This window comes from Lethenteron reissneri, unplaced genomic scaffold (genome assembly GCF_015708825.2).
Source record: "Lethenteron reissneri isolate LAM-NWPU_2019-01 unplaced genomic scaffold, ASM1570882v1 scaffold_124, whole genome shotgun sequence".
NCBI classification, from domain to species: Eukaryota; Metazoa; Chordata; class Hyperoartia; order Petromyzontiformes; family Petromyzontidae; genus Lethenteron; species Lethenteron reissneri.
Genome location: NW_026890937.1, coordinates 440,491 through 459,007, shown reverse-complemented (window position 1 = coordinate 459,007; position 18,517 = coordinate 440,491). Strand labels below are relative to the sequence as shown.

The 18,517-nt window shown below is 45.4% G+C and overlaps 1 protein-coding gene across 1 annotated transcript; it reads right to left on the bottom strand.

The window, feature by feature from the left end:
* Positions 1 to 1,717: 1,717 nt before the first annotated feature.
* LOC133361790 (E3 ubiquitin/ISG15 ligase TRIM25-like) lies at positions 1,718 to 5,156 on the bottom strand (the record flags this gene model as incomplete). Its single annotated transcript, XM_061580786.1, has 2 exons — positions 4,545 to 5,156; positions 1,718 to 1,820 (listed from the first exon to the last, which is right to left on the bottom strand). Coding segments are annotated over exons 1-2 (661 nt in total), but the record flags the coding sequence as incomplete, so codon positions are not given.
* Between the last annotated feature and the right edge of the window lie 13,361 nt (positions 5,157 to 18,517).

Here is an 18,517-nt window from a genome sequence, read left to right as displayed (position 1 = left end):
CGGAGCTTATGAAAGTGGCGAAGGCGTGGCTAGCCGTTGGCAGAAGCAACCGCCGTCCAATGAAACTGCAGCCCTTGGCGAAGGCGTCGCTAGCCGTTGCCAGGTCCAATGAAAGCGGCGAAGGCGTGGCTAGCCGTTGCCAGGGGCAACCGCCGTCCAATGAAAGTGCGTATGGGCCGAAATACACACACACACACACAGACAGACAGACATGAACGATTTTATATATATAGATTACTTCCACCAGGGATTATTTGTCTGTCTGACTGTCTGTCGTGCATAAATAAATATATAATACACACAGCTCTTTGATTGGTGGAGACCTACTTCCGGGTACGGAGAGGGGAGGGGCCTAAGTGAAGGGGGGTCAGGGGAGGGGCCTGAGGATATGGGGGGGTCAGGGGAGGGGCCTAAGGGGGGAGGGGCCTAAGGGAGGGGGGGGTCGGGGGAGGGGCCTAAGGGAGGGGGGGGTAAGGGGAAGGGCCTAATGGAGGGGGGGTAAGGGGAGGGGCCTAAGGGAGGGGGGGGGGGGTCGGGGGAGGGGCCTAACGGAGGGGGGGGGTAAGGGGAGGGGCCTAAGGGAGGGGGGGTAAGGGGAGGGGCCTAAGGGAGGGGGGGGTCGGGGGCGGGGCCTAAGGGAGGGGGGGTAAGGGGAGGGGCCTAACGGAGGGGGGGTAAGGGGAGGGGCCTAAGGGAGGGGGGGGTTCAGGGGAGGGGCCTAAGGATATGGGGGGGTCGGGGGAGGGGCCTAGGGGAGGGGGGGTCAGGGGAGGGGCCTAAGGGAGGGGGAGGGGCCGATAGTGGAGGGGGCTGTCTGCCTGACTACCTCAAGTCACGTAAGCTTGTACACAGGTAGAGGAACAACAGGTTCCACACTTGCCCACCAGGGATTATTTGTCTGTCTGTCGTGCACGAATGCGCTGTCCAACCAAGTTCCTACCTGCCCACTCCGAAGGAACGTGTTTGTTTTGCTACAGGAGTGGAAGACGCAATGCCGAGTAAGCCGACCTCGTGTCAGACTCGCCAATGCGGTTATCGTAAACGTGCAATCCCCTTGTAGTTAATGTTGAGTTCCAAAGTAAATGATATAGTTAAGAGGCATCAAAGTTTCGATTTAAAGCTTTCGTGACTGCAGAGATTAATCTTCTTGGTTCTTTCGGTAAAGTCACGTAGAAGGGAAATAATAAAATAATAAAAATAAAACATAATAACATAATTCTCACGACGTTTCGACCACAACGCAAGCAGCCGTCCTCAGGACAATTATTTTATTATGTTTTATTTTTATTATTTCATTACTTCCCTTCTACGTGACTTTACCGAAAGAATCAAGAAGAGGCATCAAATTATAATTGTTTTTTACCCTTCTATCTGGCAACAAAACTGACACCTTTTTACAAGGAGTCATGTTTACATAGACCACAATACCTGCAGTCGTAATGCAAACAAAAAACATAACTCTGATAATGTATGCACTGTCCTTGAAGTTGATTGGTCCACACCCGAGACAGCTTTCCTTAGAGCCTAGTCTCACATGGGTTGGACCAGATGATGCCAAAAGGCGCACAACTCAAAGACAATGCACCATCAGAGTATGAGAGGCATCAAAGTTATGAAGCTGCAGCTGCTTGCGCAAAAGTTTACTTGAATAACATTTTGACCTTCACGACTTCCGTGCCGGGTGGAGGTCACGGGGGCCAAAGAGCGAGACCCGGACACGGTACCTGCGCCCCCTTGCGTGCGGCCTCCATCCGCTTCACGGACTCCTCCGCCTTCTTCCTCTTCTCCTCCACCGCTCGCGTCTCCTCCCCTATGCGCGTCTGTAGTGAGAGACGAGACGTCACCAGGGGGAGACTCCAGCCCCCTGAGACACCCCTCACAGCGCCCTTCCCTCCACAACGACCCCTCCACATTTCCCATAAATATGCTAAATTCCTCTTGATATGCAAATTATTTTGTCAAGGCGCTCTTCCTCCTTCTAACCCAGCAGCTTAAATATACGCTGCCAAGCCTGGTGGTGCTCATTCAGACGCTGTCTTTCCGACAGCCCCGTTCTTCTGAACACCACCAAGCTTGGCAGCGTATATTTAAGTATATATTTAAGTATATACGCTGCCAAGCTTGGTGGTGCTCATTCAGACGCTGTCTTTCCGACAGACCTGGTCTTCGCCTGAGGACGGCTGCTTGCGTTGTGGCCGAAACGTCGTGAGAATTGTATTTTATTATGTTTTATTTTTATTATTTTATTATTTCCCTTCTACGTGACTTTACCGAAAGAACCAAGAAGAGAGATATCTTCTTGGTTCTTTCGGTATGCAAATTATTTTGTCAAGGCGCTCTTCCCCCTCCAACCCAGCAGCTTAAATATACGCTGCCAAGCCTGGTGGTGTATCATTCAGACGCTGTCTTCTCAACAGACCTGTTCTTCACCTGAGGACGGCTGCTTGCGTTGTGGCCGAAACGTCGTGAGAATTATCTTATTATGTTTTATTTTTATTAATCTTAATTTTGGAGCTTTCGTGACTGCAGGAATTATTCTTTGGTTCTTTCGGTTAAGTCACGTCTAAAGATAAAATAATATTTTAATTTATTATTTTATCTTTAGACGTGACTTAACCGAAAGAACAAAAGAAGAATTAATTTTATTATTTCATTATTTCCCTTCTACGTGATGACTTTACCGAAAGAACCAAGAAGATGGACCCCTCCACAGTGAAGGCTTTCATCTCCATGCTGCCTCTGTGCGGCGACTGAAGCGGTGGGCACGGGGAGGGGGCAAGCTGATGCCTCGTTGTAGCAGCAGCCAGTGGGAGCCGTGCTGGCTTGGTGTCCCTACCGTCTCGGACACACGGGCCCACGTGACCACAGCTGTCTCTAATACTAATATCATGGGACCTCCTTTGCCAGTACCAAAATATACTAATAGGGGTTTCCCCTTTTTTCTGGCAACAAAATTGACACCTTTTGCAAGGAATCATGCTTACATTAACCACAATACTTGCAGTCAAATGCAAACAAAAAACACAACTCTGATAATGTATGCATTGTCTTTGAAACTGATTGGTCCACACCAGAGACAGCTTTCTTTGGAGCCTAGTCTCATATGGTGTTCGACCAGATGACCACAGCTGTCTCGTTTAGAAGATACATCTACTAGAATTGTTTCTCGGCTGGCTGTGATATCAGTCTCAAATATCTGCCCACTTAATTACTTTATACAGCAATTGTCTATCTATCTATATAAAAGTAAAAAATTGTGGGTTCGTGTGTGGTCGCGCGCTTGGCACTCCAACGGTGGGGTTAACATACTCTGTTTTTTTTCGGTAAAGTCACGTAGGTAAAAAATAAAATAAATGAAAACAACTAAATTCAATCACGACGTTTCGGAGGCAAAACAAGCTTCCGTCTTCAGGTGGAACCGTTACAGCCAAAGTTTGGCTGTAACGGTTCCAACTGAAGACGGAATGTGGGGTTAACGTAAAAAAAAATAGCCAGGCACCACACCGTAAGCCCCGCGGTCAGCAAGCGCTATTCCTTTTTAAATCCTTTATATTAAGTTCGCGTGCTTGCTTGCTTGCTTAGGACCGTGCAAATCTTTCGGTCGTTTTTTAACCCACTTCCCGTGATCCAATCGAGCTGACATTTTCCACACAGACTCGTTGTGCCAGACAATTAATGTTCGTGAAAAAATATTCCCAAAATGTTACACTTTTTAGGCAAAAAAAATGTATTTTACATATATTCAAATAGAACGCATTCATGGCTTTGGCTGAACGTCAGAGTGTAAGAGCCCAGAGCGTAACCCCTCCACAGGCCGTGGCGGAGTAGCGCAGTTGGTAGCGCCCTCGCTTCCCATGCCAAAGGTCGCGGGACCGATCCCCGCGTCCTCCACAGGCGAATATATTTTTAAATCCTTTATATTAAGTTCGCTTGCTTGCTTAACCCGTGCAAATCTTTCGCTCGTTTTTTAACCCACTTCCCGTGATCCAATTGAGCTGACATTTTCCACACAGACTCGTTGTGTGTGACAATTAATTTTCGTGAATTTTTTTTCTCCAAAATGTTACACTGTTTAGGGAAAACTAATTAAATATTTTATTACCAATTGCTTAATACTGGCAGACAATCATCTGACCCATAGATTGCAGCCATCTCAAGCCAGAGGACGAGAGAACTCTAGCCGCCACGCATATAAAGGATTTAGAGTGAAAAACTTTGTTTTTACGGGTTTACTTGTTCGGGTACTTCCTGCTAGTGTTTAATGAAACCCTAGGATTCAATACATTCTGAGGCACTTTCCTGAAATGCAAAGGCAGAGTGAGATTCAAAATGGAGAACATGAACACACGATAGTTTTTTGTTGTCATCAGATGTGCAGCTGAGTGAGAGAATTGGTGAGATCGTGTGTCCCACCTGATGACGGAGACTTGTGTTGCCTCCGAAACGTCGTTATTTTTATTATTTTTGATGTTTTACCTACGTGACTTTACCGAAAAAACCTAAGAATAAGATCGTGTTACGGTTTCTCGCTCTGAGGGCCTCACCTTCCGTGTCTCGTGCTCGTCCTGCAGCGTCAGCACCTCGTGCCCTGTGTGTTCACCTGCGATAGTGCAAGCTGAGCAGAGCAGGCCGCTGTCTACTGTGCAGTAGAACTCCAGCTCCCTGCTGTGATTAGGGCATCTTCTCTTGTCCAATCTCGCATTGGGCTCCACCACAGCGTGGCCTCTCAACCTGGGATTCTCCAAGTGAGGCTTCAAGTGCGTCGCACAGAAGGACATCTCGCATTTCAGGCAGGTCTTCACTGCAGGAGTGTGGCCATCACTGCAGTTGTCACACACGACGGCCGTGGCCATCCCGTCTCCAACTCTGAGCTGCTCGGCCAGGTTGGCGAGGGCCACGTTCCTCCTCAGCTGGGGTCGCACAGGGAAGGTCGCTCGGCACTGCGGGCAGCTGAAGCTGCTCGCCGTCTCCCAGGCGGCCTCCAGGCACCACAGGCAGAACGAGTGTCCGCAGCTCAGCGTGGAGGGGCAGACGAACGTGCCCAGGCAGATGGAGCAGCGCAGCTCACTGTCCACACTCTCACTGGGAGTCGCGCTCGCCATGGCTCATGGGCTCTGCTGGGATCGCTCGCTGTATGGCTCAGAGAGACGCTGGACCAGGACCTCTCTCTCTCTTATATCGACGGTGAAGAAGGAAGTAAAATACTTTAAATATTTTCATTGTCGTCACTGACATGACGAGACACAATGCCCGGAATGTGAACCCGCGCCCAAGGTGCACAAACATCAGCCTCAAGGTGAACTAGGCAAAACAATAAAAATTCATAAAAGTTAAATAAAAGTTAAATTAAAAATAATTAAAGTAACAGCACGATAGCTTGATACAGCTATCGTGCTGTGACAGTTCCACCTGAAGACGGAAGCTTGTGTTGCCTCCGAAACGTCGTGATTTTTATTTTATTTTTTATTTTACTTTTATAAATTTAATTTTTTTTTACCTACATGGTGACTTTACCGAAAAAACCTAAGAATATGAATCCTTGCAGTCACGAAAGCTTAAAATCTAGAGTGAACTAGGCTATTATAGATTTGAAGCTTTCGTGACTGCAAGGATTCATACTCTTAGATTTTTCGGTAAAGTCACGTAGAAAATCTGGCTGTGACGGTCCCACCTGATGACGGAGACTTGTGTTGCCTCCGAAACGTCGTGATTTTTATTATTTTAATTTTATTTTTTACCTACGTGACTTTACCGAAAAAACTAAGAGTATGAACTAGGCTACTCTACACACCCTGACGTGAACAAAATGCATCAAAGGAATCTAATATTTTAACAAATATATTCTTTTTATAAAATGAGTGTTAATATAAATCGGTGAGGCTCAGCTGCGGTGGCTCATTCATGAGATGAGTATCGAGAGATAAACTCGTCCTTGCAGAGCTCAGCGCACAAGTTGGTGTCTATGCTAAGACAGAGCTATCGATTGGGTACCACCGACCGTGGCTATGAGATGTTACCTTGTTCGACTTACGGCTGCTTTGTATTTAAAGTTTTCGTCTTTCTCTCCCATTGGGTCGTGGAAAGAACCAAAAAGATGAATCCATGCAGTCACGAAATCTTTAAATCGAAAAGTAGGATAAAGTTCGATTGGCCCACGTTTTGGAGCATCGAGGTGGCCTTGTGGCAGTGCTTGCCACTTCGTTTCTGCAGTTCCACGACTGCGGGTGCTGTCACCGCCACTGCTCTGTCTACTGCACAGTAGACGTTCACCATCCTCGGACGAGTGTCACTATCCAAATTCCAAAAATGACACCGCAAATTTATACAATTTTTTATTTACTAAGTAAGGTCTGCAGACAAATTCCATCTCAGATGCCACGATGACATTAAAGCAAGTTGGTGCATTGGGGGAATTACCCGGACCTGAGATATCTACAACAACACAAACTCTTTTGAATGTTACCAGGTAAGGCTCACTGTGCTGTGTGGCTCTTTGTCAGAAGCAACCTGGCTACCACCTTGGCGAGATGTTATCTCAATTGTGCAGCTGCAATCATCGCCTGCTGCTGTCAGACTCCTGCACCAGTTTAAGCTTGCAGATTAGACACATTCTGGTCTCTACAGTTCTCGACAGGTTCAACTTTGAATGCCTATTCATGTACCCAACTATACTCTTAGGTTTTTTTCGGTAAAGTCACGTAGGTATTACTGAAAGTAATAATATAAAATAATAAAATAAATGTACATTTTATTTTATTTCTATAATATAAATTTAAAAAAATGTACATTTTATATTATTTCTATAATATAAATAAAATAAAATAATAAAATATTTTTTTTATTTTATTTTATTTCTATTACTACTTTTGGTAATTTTATTTTTTACCTACGTGACTTTACCGAAAAAACCTAAGAGTATGAATCCTTGCAGTCACGAAAGCTTCAAATCTAGAATGTACCCACCTATTGGCGATCAGAAATAAATCAAGGGGGTTACCGAGGCAGAGTTGATGAGGGAGGTTCTAACATCATCCGCAACTAGTTTACACAACAAAGGCTCATTCCTAACAGCGTGCTTCATCCGCACTCACTCACCCACCCACTCACTCACTCACCCAGTCATCTACTCACCCACTCACTCACTCACCTACTCACCCACCCACTCACTCACTCACCCACTCACTCACTCACCCACTCACTCACTCACTCACCCACCAACTCATCTACTCACCCACTCACTCACTCACCTACTCACCCACTCACTCACTCACCCACTCACTCACTCACCCACCAACTCATCTACTCACCCACTCACTCACTCACCTACTCACCCACTCATCTACTCACCCACTCACTCACTCACCTACTCACCCACTCACTCACTCAACACCTAGTTTACACAACAAAGGCTCATTCTTAACAGCGTGCTTCAGCCGCACCGAACCTCACAAAAATAATATCCAAGGCCTACCTTGGCTCCTCCCACCCTCAACCAGTATATATACAAGGACTGTTTCTTGGAATTTCTCTCACTTGATACAGCAGTCGTGCTGTGATGGTTCCACCTGAAGACGGAAGCTTGTGTTGCCTCCGAAACGTCGTGATTTTTATTTTATTTTTATTTTAAAAAATTTACCTACGTGACTTTACCGAAAAAAACCTAAGAATATGAGGTTCTAACAATATATTAGGCAGGTGACAGGTGAAGTTGCCTGAATAGTTCCAGATATTGTGGGTATAGAGGCTACGAGTAGCCACCAACCTAGACTGACGTAGACACCCACACGTACAAGAGACCCATAGAACAGAACGAGTCTCCAATACCCACTCAGAGGAACCCGTAGACTTGTAGAGACCCTTTAAACTGGTACAAACTGACACCTTTATACAAGGCATCATGTTTGCAATAACCGCAACACAAGCAGTCAAAATATATCATTATCATCATCAGAGTTGTTTCTTTTTGTTTGCATTTTGACTGCTTGTGTTGCGGTTATTGCAAACATGATGACTTGTATAAAAGTGTCAGTTTGTACCAGTTTAATGGGTAAAAACCTACTACTATATTTTGCCACTGGTAAAGGAGGTCTCAGTGTAAATGCTTAACCCGAGCTCTCAATACTCTGATAGTGCGCTGTCTTTGAGTTGTCCGCCTTTTGGCGTCATCTGGTCCAACACCAATGGAGACTAGGCTCTAAGAAAAGCTGTCTCGGGTGTGGACCAATCAACTTCAAGGACAGTGCATATCATTACCATTATCAAAGTTGTTTCTTTTTCTTTGCATTTTGACTGCTTGTGTTGCGGTTATTGCAAACATGATGCCTTGTATAAAGGTGTCAGTTTGTACCAGTTTAAAGGGTAAAAACCTACTACTATATTTTGCCACTGGTAAAGGAGGTCTCGTAGTGATTGTAGAGACCCATTAACGAACACTGCAATGGAGCAGCAGCGCATGCTGGGAGCAATGAGTTATTGGAGTGGAATAAACAGGCTCAGGGCAAGGGTGGTTGGCTTCACTCGGACAGTTCGCTGTGTTGCTCAGAGAGACGCTTGACCATGACCTTTCTCTTATAGCGACGGTAAAGAAGGAAGTGAAAATACTTTTAAAAAATGCATTGTCGTTATTGACATTATGAGACACTGCCTGGAATGTGAACCTGCATCATATGTGCACAAACACAATGCACACGGCTACTGTACACACATGTTGGGATTTTACTTTAATTAACATAATATATCAAAGGAACCTACACTTTAAAAAAACGACGTGAAAAGAAAAAAAACACTTAAAGAAATGCGTTTTTTTTTTATCCTTTATATTAAGTTCACTTGCTTGCTTGCTTGCGTGCTTGCTCGATTGGATCACGGGAAGTGGGTTAAAAAACGACCGAAAGATTTGCACGGTCGTAAGCAAGCAAGCAAGTGAACTTAATATAAAGGATTTTTTAAAAATTAAAATTAATAAAAGTAAAATAAAATAAAAAAAATCACGACGTTTCGGAGGCAACACAAGCTTCCGTCTTCAAATCTACAATGTTTAAGAGTACTCGGCGACAATACATTTCCACGTGATAAGCCACTTCATTGTGCTACAATTTATGCCAGGTTGCTTCTGAAAAAGAGCTACATAGCTGAGTGGGTTTTACCTGGTCAAATAAAAGTAGTTGGTGTAGTTGTAGATATCTCATGATGTTCTGTAACTCCATCTCAGTGTAATTACCCCCAACCTGACGGGTTACTTAAATGTCATTGTGGCATCCGATATGGAATTTGCCTCTAGACTCCTGTGACCCATCCTGGAATTTCGATTTAAAGCTTTCGTGACTGCAGGGAATCATCTTCTTGGTTCTTTCGGTAAAGTCATCACGTAGAAGGGAAATAATAAAATAATAAAATAAAACATTATAAAATACAATTCTCACGACGTTTTGGCCACAACGCAAGCAGCCGTCCTCAGGTGAAGAACAGGTCTGTCGGAAAGACAGCGTCTGAATGAGCCTTTTCCTTGCAGCGTGAATCTCTCACCAACTCTACCTGCCTCCGTCACCCACTGCTGGGGATGTCACCGTCTCTCAACTTTACCGAGACTGGCGATCCCCGTGCCACTCAATCACAGCACCCCCCACCCACTGCTTATTTCACCTGCGTTGTTGTTTCACATTCATACGCACGCGCGGTTATTGAACGCGCATGACGTCACCACGCCGCTCGGTGACGTCACCACGCCGCTCGGCGACGTCACAACGCCGCTCGGCGACGTCACCACGCCGCTCGGCGACGTCACCACGCCGCTCGGCGACGTCACCACGCCGCTCGGCGACGTCACCACGCCGCTTGGTGACGTCACCATTGCTATCTATTTCCCCCACTCACATTAACCCATTTGTGCTGTCGTTGTCACGCCATTAATGAGTGAATGGAGCAGGGGCGGTTTCTTCATTAGGGCGATTGGGCGACGCACCACCAATCTCAGCCGTCACTGTGCCTCTGGATATAGTCCAATCAGCGTCATGTCACGTTCTGTGGAGTACCGCCTCGTTTTGGGCGATTTCACTCTGGCTGAGAATCGCCCAGAGTGTTCAGAATCAGAATCAGAAACGGTTTTAATCGCCATGTAAGTTTGCACAAACAAGGAATTCACTATGGCGGGACGGTGCATACATTGAACAAGTAGGAATCTTAACTTATATAAAAGTTATACACTCTAACTATACTAACGTTACAAAGTATAAGTAATACCAAAGGGCTAAAATCTTTAAAATTATGAATAAGTAGACCTTATAAAATGCGAATGTAAAATGTTAATTAGCCGTATTAAACAATCTTAAAATACAAAAATACAAATAAGATTACACGTAAGTATGGAAAGGTGTAATTATGTAGATAAAATGTTATAGTAAGTGTAACAGTCATTTTAAGTGTAAAAGTCATTTTAAGCCCTTGGCCTTGTTGAGGAGGCCAACAGCAGATGGGAAAAACTGTTTTTATGACGTGAGGTTTTGGTCTTGATGGACCCGCAGCCTTCTGCCGGAGGGGAGTAGCTGGAACAGAGAGTATCCAGGGTACGAGGAATCGTCCGCAATCTTCCTCGCTCGCTTCAGGGTCCTCAAAGTGTGCAGGTCCTCAAGGGTTGGTAGATTACAGCCAATCACCTTCTCAGCAGTGCGGATGATACGCTGCAGTCTGCTCTTGTCCTTGGCAGTTGCAGCAGCGTACCAGACGGTGATGGAGGAGGTGAGGATGGACTGATTGATAGCTGTATAGAAGCACACCATCATTGTCTTTGGCAGATTAAATTTCTTCAGCTGCCGTAGGAAGTACATTCTCTGTTGAGCTCTCTTGATAAGGGAGCTGATGTTCAGTTCCCACTTGAGGTCCTGGGAAAGAATAGTGCCCAGGAAGCGGAAGGACTCAACATTGGTGACTGGGGAGTCGCACAGGGTGATGGGGGTGAGTGGGGCTGTATTCTTCCTAAAGTCCACAACCATCTCCACGGTCTTAAGAGCATTAAGCTCCAGGTTGTTTTGGCTACACCAGGTCACCAGGTTGTCAGCTTCCCTCCTATAGTCAGACTCATCCCCATCAGAGATGAGCCCAATGAGGGTGGTGTCGTCCGCAAACTTCAAGAGTTTGACGGACGGGTGACTGGAGGTGCAGCTGTTGGTGTACAGGGTGAACAGCAGAGGGGAAAGGACGCAGCCCTGAGGAGATCCGGTGCTGATTGACCTGGCGGCAGAAACTTGTGATCCCAGTTTGACACACTGCTTCCTGTCAGACAGGAAGTCTGTGATCCATCTGCAGGTGGAGTCTGGCACGTTCAGCAGGGAGAGCTTGTCCTGAAGCAGGCTAGGAATGATGGTGTTAAAAGCCGAGCTAAAGTCCACAAACAGGATCCTGGCGTAGGATGCTGTGGAGTCCAGATGCTGTAGGGTGAAGTGGAGGGCCATGTTAACTGCGTCATCCACAGACCTGTTGGCTCTGTAGGCAAACTGAAGGGGGTCCAGTAGAGGGTCTGTGATGGCTTTGAGGTGTGCCAGGACCAGGCGCTCAAAATACTTTATTACCACGGAGGTAAGGGCGATGGGTCTGTAATCATTTAATCCTGTTGGCCTTGGCTTTTTGGGCACTGGAATGATGATGGAGGACTTGAGACAGGCTGGTACATGACATGTCTCCATGGAGGTGGTAAAGATGTTGGTGAACACTGGAGACAGCTGGTCCGCGCAGTGCCTGAGGGTGGCTGGAGAGACAGAGTCCGGCCCAGCTGCTTTGTGTGGGTTCTGCCTCTTGAAAAGTTTTTTAACTTCTCCCTCCTGAATGGAGATAGTTGTCCCTGTAGTGTGGGGTGGGATAGGGGCCTCTTGGGTGGGAAGGGGTAGTTCAGGACAGTCCAATTGTCTTTCAAATCTGCAGTAGAACTCGTTCAGGTCGTTGGCTAGGCGGGAGTCGTTAGTGGTGTGGGGGGCTCTGGGCTTGTAGTTGGTGATCTGCCTGAGCCCTCTCCAGACAGAAGCAGAGTCGTTAGCAGAGAACTGGTGTTTTAGTCTCTCTGAGTACAGTCGTTTAGCCTCTCTCACCGACTTGCTAAACCTGTTCTTCAACTCCTTGAATCTGTCTCTATCCCCACTTCTAAACGCTTCCTCCTTCTCCAACCTCAACCTTCTGAGCTTTGCTGAGAACCAGGGCTTGTTGTTGTTGAAGTTCACCCTGGTGCGTGTTGGAATGCAGCAGTCCTCACAGAAGCTGATGTACGACGTCACAGCCTCTGTGAGTTCATCCAGACTATTGGTAGCAGTCGTGAACATATCCCAGTCAGTACAGTCCAAGCACGCCCGCAATTCCTCTATAGCCTCACTAGTCCACTGTTTAAATGTCCTCACAGCAGGTTTACAGAGCTTTAGTTTCTGCCTGTATGCAGGAATTAGGTGGACCATGACATGGTCAGAGTGTCCCAGTGCTGCTCTGGGGACGGCGTGGTAGGCTATACTGACTGTAGTGTAACAGTGATCCAGAGTGTTCCCTTCTCTGGTAGGGCATTTAATGAATTGTCTGTATTTGGGGAGTTCGTGGCTGAGATTACCTTTGTTAAAGTCGCCAAGTACAATAACCAGCGAATCTGGATTTGCTCGCTCCACACTTAGAATCTGGTCAGCGAGCATGCGTTGGGCCTCTTTAACCTGAGGTCCCGGCGGCAAATATACTCCGACCAAAATGAACGACGCGAACTCGCGAGGCGAGTAGAATGGTTTACAGTTTATAAAAAATGATTCAAAGAACGGAGAACAATGTTGCAGAATCACTGTGACATCTACACACCAGCCACTATTAATGTAAAAACATATACCACCGCCTTTCGTCTTGTCGGAGAGTGCTATGTCCCGATCCGATCTTACGAGTTGGAAGCCTGCCAGTTGTAACGCAGTGTCTGGGATCAAATCACACAGCCATGTCTCTGTGAAGCATAAAATAGAAGATAAAATAAAGTCTCTGTTTTTCACCATCAGTAGCTGAAGTTCGTCCATTTTGTTACATAGTGAACGTACGTTGGAGAGGAAAAAGCTCGGAAGCACTGTTCGGATTCCCATAGACTTACATTCAAAGATGTTTTTTTTCGAACGGCGGGCGCTCCAATGCATTCTCTACGGCTTCCGGGAGGGCTCGCACTAACGTGCTGACGTCATCACACGTCAGCACGTTTCAGTCAACAATATAATTTGTGGCCACCTAGTGGAATCTTTAATAAAAGAAACTGAGTGGATTGTAATAATAGTGAGTATAGAAACAAACAAGATGTATTGTAAGAGTCACTTTATTTTTCATTAATATTAAAGAAGTGAAGTTGCCTTTACATGCTTAAGCTGTTAATTTATCCATTGCATGGGTGGACCTTATCCTTATCAATCATCCAGACATTTGCCCCCCCCCCCCTGAGAGATTTTGCAGGAGCCGCCACTGGAATAGAGTCTTGGGTCTCTTCGTCGAGCAGTGCGGCCGCTCTGTGCTAGATAACGACCCACGGAAGTGGACTTCACAGAGGCACCTCTGAGACACCTTCAACAAAGTGGAGACCTCTGGTCGACCGGCACAGTAGACGCAGAGTTTTGCCATCCACTCTCCATGTGAGAAGAATGTTCGTTGCACAAAAGCCAACTGGTGTTGGGTTTTTTAAAAATCCTTTATATTAAGTTCGCTTGCGTGCTTAGGACCGTGCAAATCTTTTGATCGTGTTTTAACCCACTTCCCGTGATCCAATCGAACTGACATTTTCCACACAGACTCGTTGTGCGTGACAATTAATGTTCGTGAAAACATTTTTTCCAAAATTTTACACTTTTTAGAACAAAAAATGTATATTTAATTACCAATTGCTTAATGCTGCAATGCAAACATCTGACCCATAGGTGGCAGCCATCTCAAGCCAGAGGACGAGAGGACTCTAGCCGCCACGCATATAAAGGATTTATAGTGAAAAACTTTGTTTTTACGGGTTATACTTGTTTTTACTTCAATGAAATGGAATTTAGTCAAGTTAAGTGCCGACATTCAATGTGACGGGTATTTTTGTGCAGTCATTGGTGACTGTGCTGTAGATTTAGCTTCAGATTTACAAACTATTGTTATATTAGAGTATGAAATGGCATCGCGAACACTAAACTCACACAGATGGTAAATATTATTTAACAAAAAAAAATAGTTTAATCACGTAAATAAGTATTAAAGTATCTTCTTGGTTCTTTCGGTAAAGTCACGTAGAAGGGAAGTAATAAAATAATAAAAATAAAACATAATAAAATAAAATAATTCTCACGACGTTTCGGCTACAACGCAAACAGCCGTCTTCAGGTGAAGAATGAGACAAGTACTCACGAGTGCATTCTACTGCTCCTACAAGGCGACGGTGGGAGACGAGGCTGGAGGAGCTGACCACTGCCTCCCGGTCCCGGCTCTCAGCGATGCCCTCAGTCAACATTTCTGTGGTGAGGATTCTTTTACTGGTAGGAACCTCCTGGTTACACCAGCCCACAGGGGATTATTGTGTCCGTCCGTCCGTCGTGCGTCCAAAAATGGGAGGGGTGGGGCTGGGTGGAGAGGGGAGGGTGGGGAGGGGCTAGGTGGGCAGGGTGGGGCTGGGTGGAGCGGGGAGGGTGGGGCTGGGTGGGAGGGGAGGGTGGGGCTGGGTGGGGAGGGGAGGGAGGGGCTGGGTGGGGAGGGGAGGGAGGGGCTGGGTGGGGAGGGGAGGGAGGAGGTGGGTGGGGAGGGGAGGGTGGGGAGGGGCTGGGTGGGGAGGGGCTGGGTGGGAAGGGTGGGAAGGGACTGGGTGGGGAGAGTGGGGCTGGGTGGGGCTGGGTGGGAGGGGTGGGGCTGGATGGGGAGAGGCTGGGTGGGGGTGGAAGGGGTGGGGCTGGGTGGGGAGGGGCTGGGTGGGGAGGGGCTGGTCACCCCGTGGTGCCCTTATAAAACTCAACGTTTCACCTACTCACGCCGGCTTGTGCCCGCCCTCGCAGTCGGCCATATTTGCGGAATACACCACGCCGCCGTTGACCCTGGCCATTGACCGAGCAACCCAACGTTCCTACCAGCCCCATCCGCAGGACAATGTGTTAGGTGGAGCCTGAGAATCGATCATGGTCTTGTGACTACTCACCTGGCTAAACGCACCCTGATAACATTAAGAGAAAAACATATAAATGATCGATTAAAAAATGGGGTTTGATGTAACAAGGTAATTGTACATTTCTGTGTTTAATTTGCTTTTTTATTTACCTTTAAAAAAATCTTGGCCATGTCTCGCACCCTCAGGGGATGCGCGCACCGGAGGTTAAGAACCACTGTAATAACGGGTCGTAGTGACTGCTTTTCTATAATTCTAGATTTGAAGCTTTCGTGACTGCAAGGACTCATATTCTTAGGTTTTTCGGTAAAGTCACGTAAGTAAAAAAATTAAAATTAATAAAAGTCAAATAAAATAAAAATCACGACGTTTCGATTGCAACACAAGCAATCATCATCAGGTATAAATGAAATAGCAACAAAAAATTCCAACCAGAAAAACTATAGACAGACATATAAGCAGACAGACATCACCAAGATACACAGAGAGAGAGAGTAACACAGGTACAGAGAGGGAGATCGTCTCTGTTGAGTGGCCTTAAATAGGCAGAGGGGGCGGGGGCAGAGAGATGGAGGGGGTTAGATAAAAAATTAACATGTCAATGAATGCGGAAAACGCGTATTTTACTTTTATAATTTTTTTTACCTACGTGACTTTACCGAAAAAACCTAAGAATATGCTTTTCTATATTGTTACTTTTATTCTTCAGAGTCTGGTGCCGTCTGCGTCGCGATGATATCACTGGTCAACAAAAAAAACCTTTTTTTCTGGCCTGGACTTTTGCAGCTGTTTTAGACTAATTTCAGGGTGCTAATTCCAAATCTGATCTCAGATTTGCTCTATCACATCTCATTTTTATGCTATCGGCATACCCCATTTTCATTGATTTTACCTGAAATTAACTCTGTCACTTATGATTGCAAGTTGTTGCGAGTCAGTGACTGCTTTAGTGTTAAAATATGGTGCTGTATTTTTAGGATAGTGTGTTTATAATATAATTTTATGTAGATATCCACATTTATTTGATATTTTTCTTCTGCAGTTTTTATTGAAAATGCAATGTTTGATATCTCAAAAGCCTGATGTGATAGAAAAAAAACTGATGCCAGATTTGGAATCAGCACCCCAAACTTACCTTAAACCCGTTTGAATACCTTAAGCCAGAAAAAGTGTGTTGACCAGTGTATTTGACGCCTTAGCTCTTAATGAGGCGGCCAATAGGAGATGAGTAGGCCGTGAACGGCACGAGGTCAGAATCGTGAGAGCCTCTCCATGGGAGCTCGGTTTCCGCAGACAAAGACTCCCCACTTTGACCGAGAAACTCCGGCAGCCTGAGCAGTCGGACGTCATCTACCGTGGGGCTGGACCGCTGATAATGAAGTGACATTCCGGGAGGCCAATGAAGGGATGAGAGTGGCTAACAGTGCCCATGATCTTTTTGGTGATTTCGGTGAAGTCACGTAGAAGGGAAGTAATAAAATAATAATAAGTATAACCCGTAAAAACAAAGTTTGTCACTATAAATCCTTTATATGCGTGGCGGCTCGAGTCCTCTCGTCCTCTGGCTTGAGATGGCTGCCACCTATGGGTCAGATGATTGCATTACACCATTAAGCAATTGGTAATTAAATATAATATTTTTGTCCTAAAAAATGTAAAATTTTGGAAAAAAAATTTCACGAACATTAATTGTCACGCACAACGAGTCTGTGTGGAAAATGTCAGCTCGATTGGATCACGGGAAGTGGGTTAAAAAACGACCGAAAGATTTGCACGGTCCTAAGCAAGCAAGCGAACTTAATATAAAGGATTTAAAAATAAAACATAATATAATAATTCTCACGACGTTTCGGCCACAACGCAAGCAGCCGTCCTCAGGTCATTCTTCACCTGAGGACGGCTGCTTGCGTTGTGGCCGAAACGTCGTGAGAATTATTTTATTATGTTTTATTTTTATTATTTTATTACTTCCCTTCTACGTGACGACTTTACCGAAAGAACCAAGAAGATGAATCCCTGCAGTCACGAAAGCTTTACATCGAAATTTAAGTGTCCATGGTGAAGATATGTCAAGGCGAATCTGGTGATGTGATTTAAATATCTGGCCACGTGAAACATTATTGATGAGTTGATCATTAAATGGGCCTCGACCCTACTTCACCAATCCGGATAGTATTTTTATGCTCATATTGTATTCATCTTCTTGGTTCTTTCAGTAAAGTCACGTAGAAGGGAAGTAATAAAATAATAAAAATAAAACATAATAAAATAATTCTCACGACGTTTCGGCCACAATGCAAACAGCCGTCCTCAGGTGAAAACCAGGTCTGTCGAGGCGACAGCGTCTGAATGAAACAGCACCATGCTTGGAGCTTATATTTAAGCTGGGTTGGAAGGGGGGGGAAAGGGTGCCTTATTATGTTTTATTTTATTACTTCCCTTCTACGTGACTTTACCGAAAGAACCAAGAAGACGAATCCCTGCAGTCACGAAAGCTTTAAATCGAAACATCGTATTCATCGCGAGAAATCAATTTTCGTTCATTTTAACGTTCAAGTGGTCACATCCGCTCGCTATCCAAGTGCATTGTCTTCGGTTTGGCTGCGCGTTGAAGAACACACTACTGACATCTTAAGGAGTCACAGTAGAAGTAACTTTTGTATTTCGTATTGAACGCCTGTAAATGGCCACTTTAGCACCTGGAGAATGCTTGAGAGACGTGACGGTCAACACGCAGCCCAACCCAGACAGCCACACGTGGAGTATTTGATGGGGCTTAGTGCACCTCATTCACACAGACGATAACAACAAGTATAACCCGTAAAAACAAAGTTTTTCACTATAAATCCTTTATATGCGTGGCGGCTAGAGTCCTCTCGTCCTCTGGCTTCAGACGGCTGCCACCTATGGGTCAGATGATTGCATGGCACCATTAAGCAATTGGTAATTAAATATAATATTTTTGTCCTAAAAAGTGTAAAATTTTGGAAAAAAAATTTCACGAACATTAATTGTCACGCACAACGAGTCTGTGTGCAAAATGTCAGCTCGATTGGATCACGGGAAGTGGGTTAAAAAACGACCGAAAGATTTGCACGGTCGTAAGCAAGCAAGCACGCAAGCAAGCGAACTTAATATAAAAGATTTTAAAAAACATCTGGAAATTCATGGACATCTGAAAAATGTCAGGCAGACTTCAAGGAATATCAACAAAGATGCATGGTTACTATGCATGCTGAACTTACTATATCTGTGTTTTCAGGCAGTCTAGATTACTTTTGAGACGATAGACCGTACCCTTATTTTGTCCCCAAAAAGCCTGAAACATGTCACGTGAATAGTTTGCTTTTGTTTAAAGTGCACAATGGAATGATAACTCGTACTTCAACTATTCGCATTGTCGCT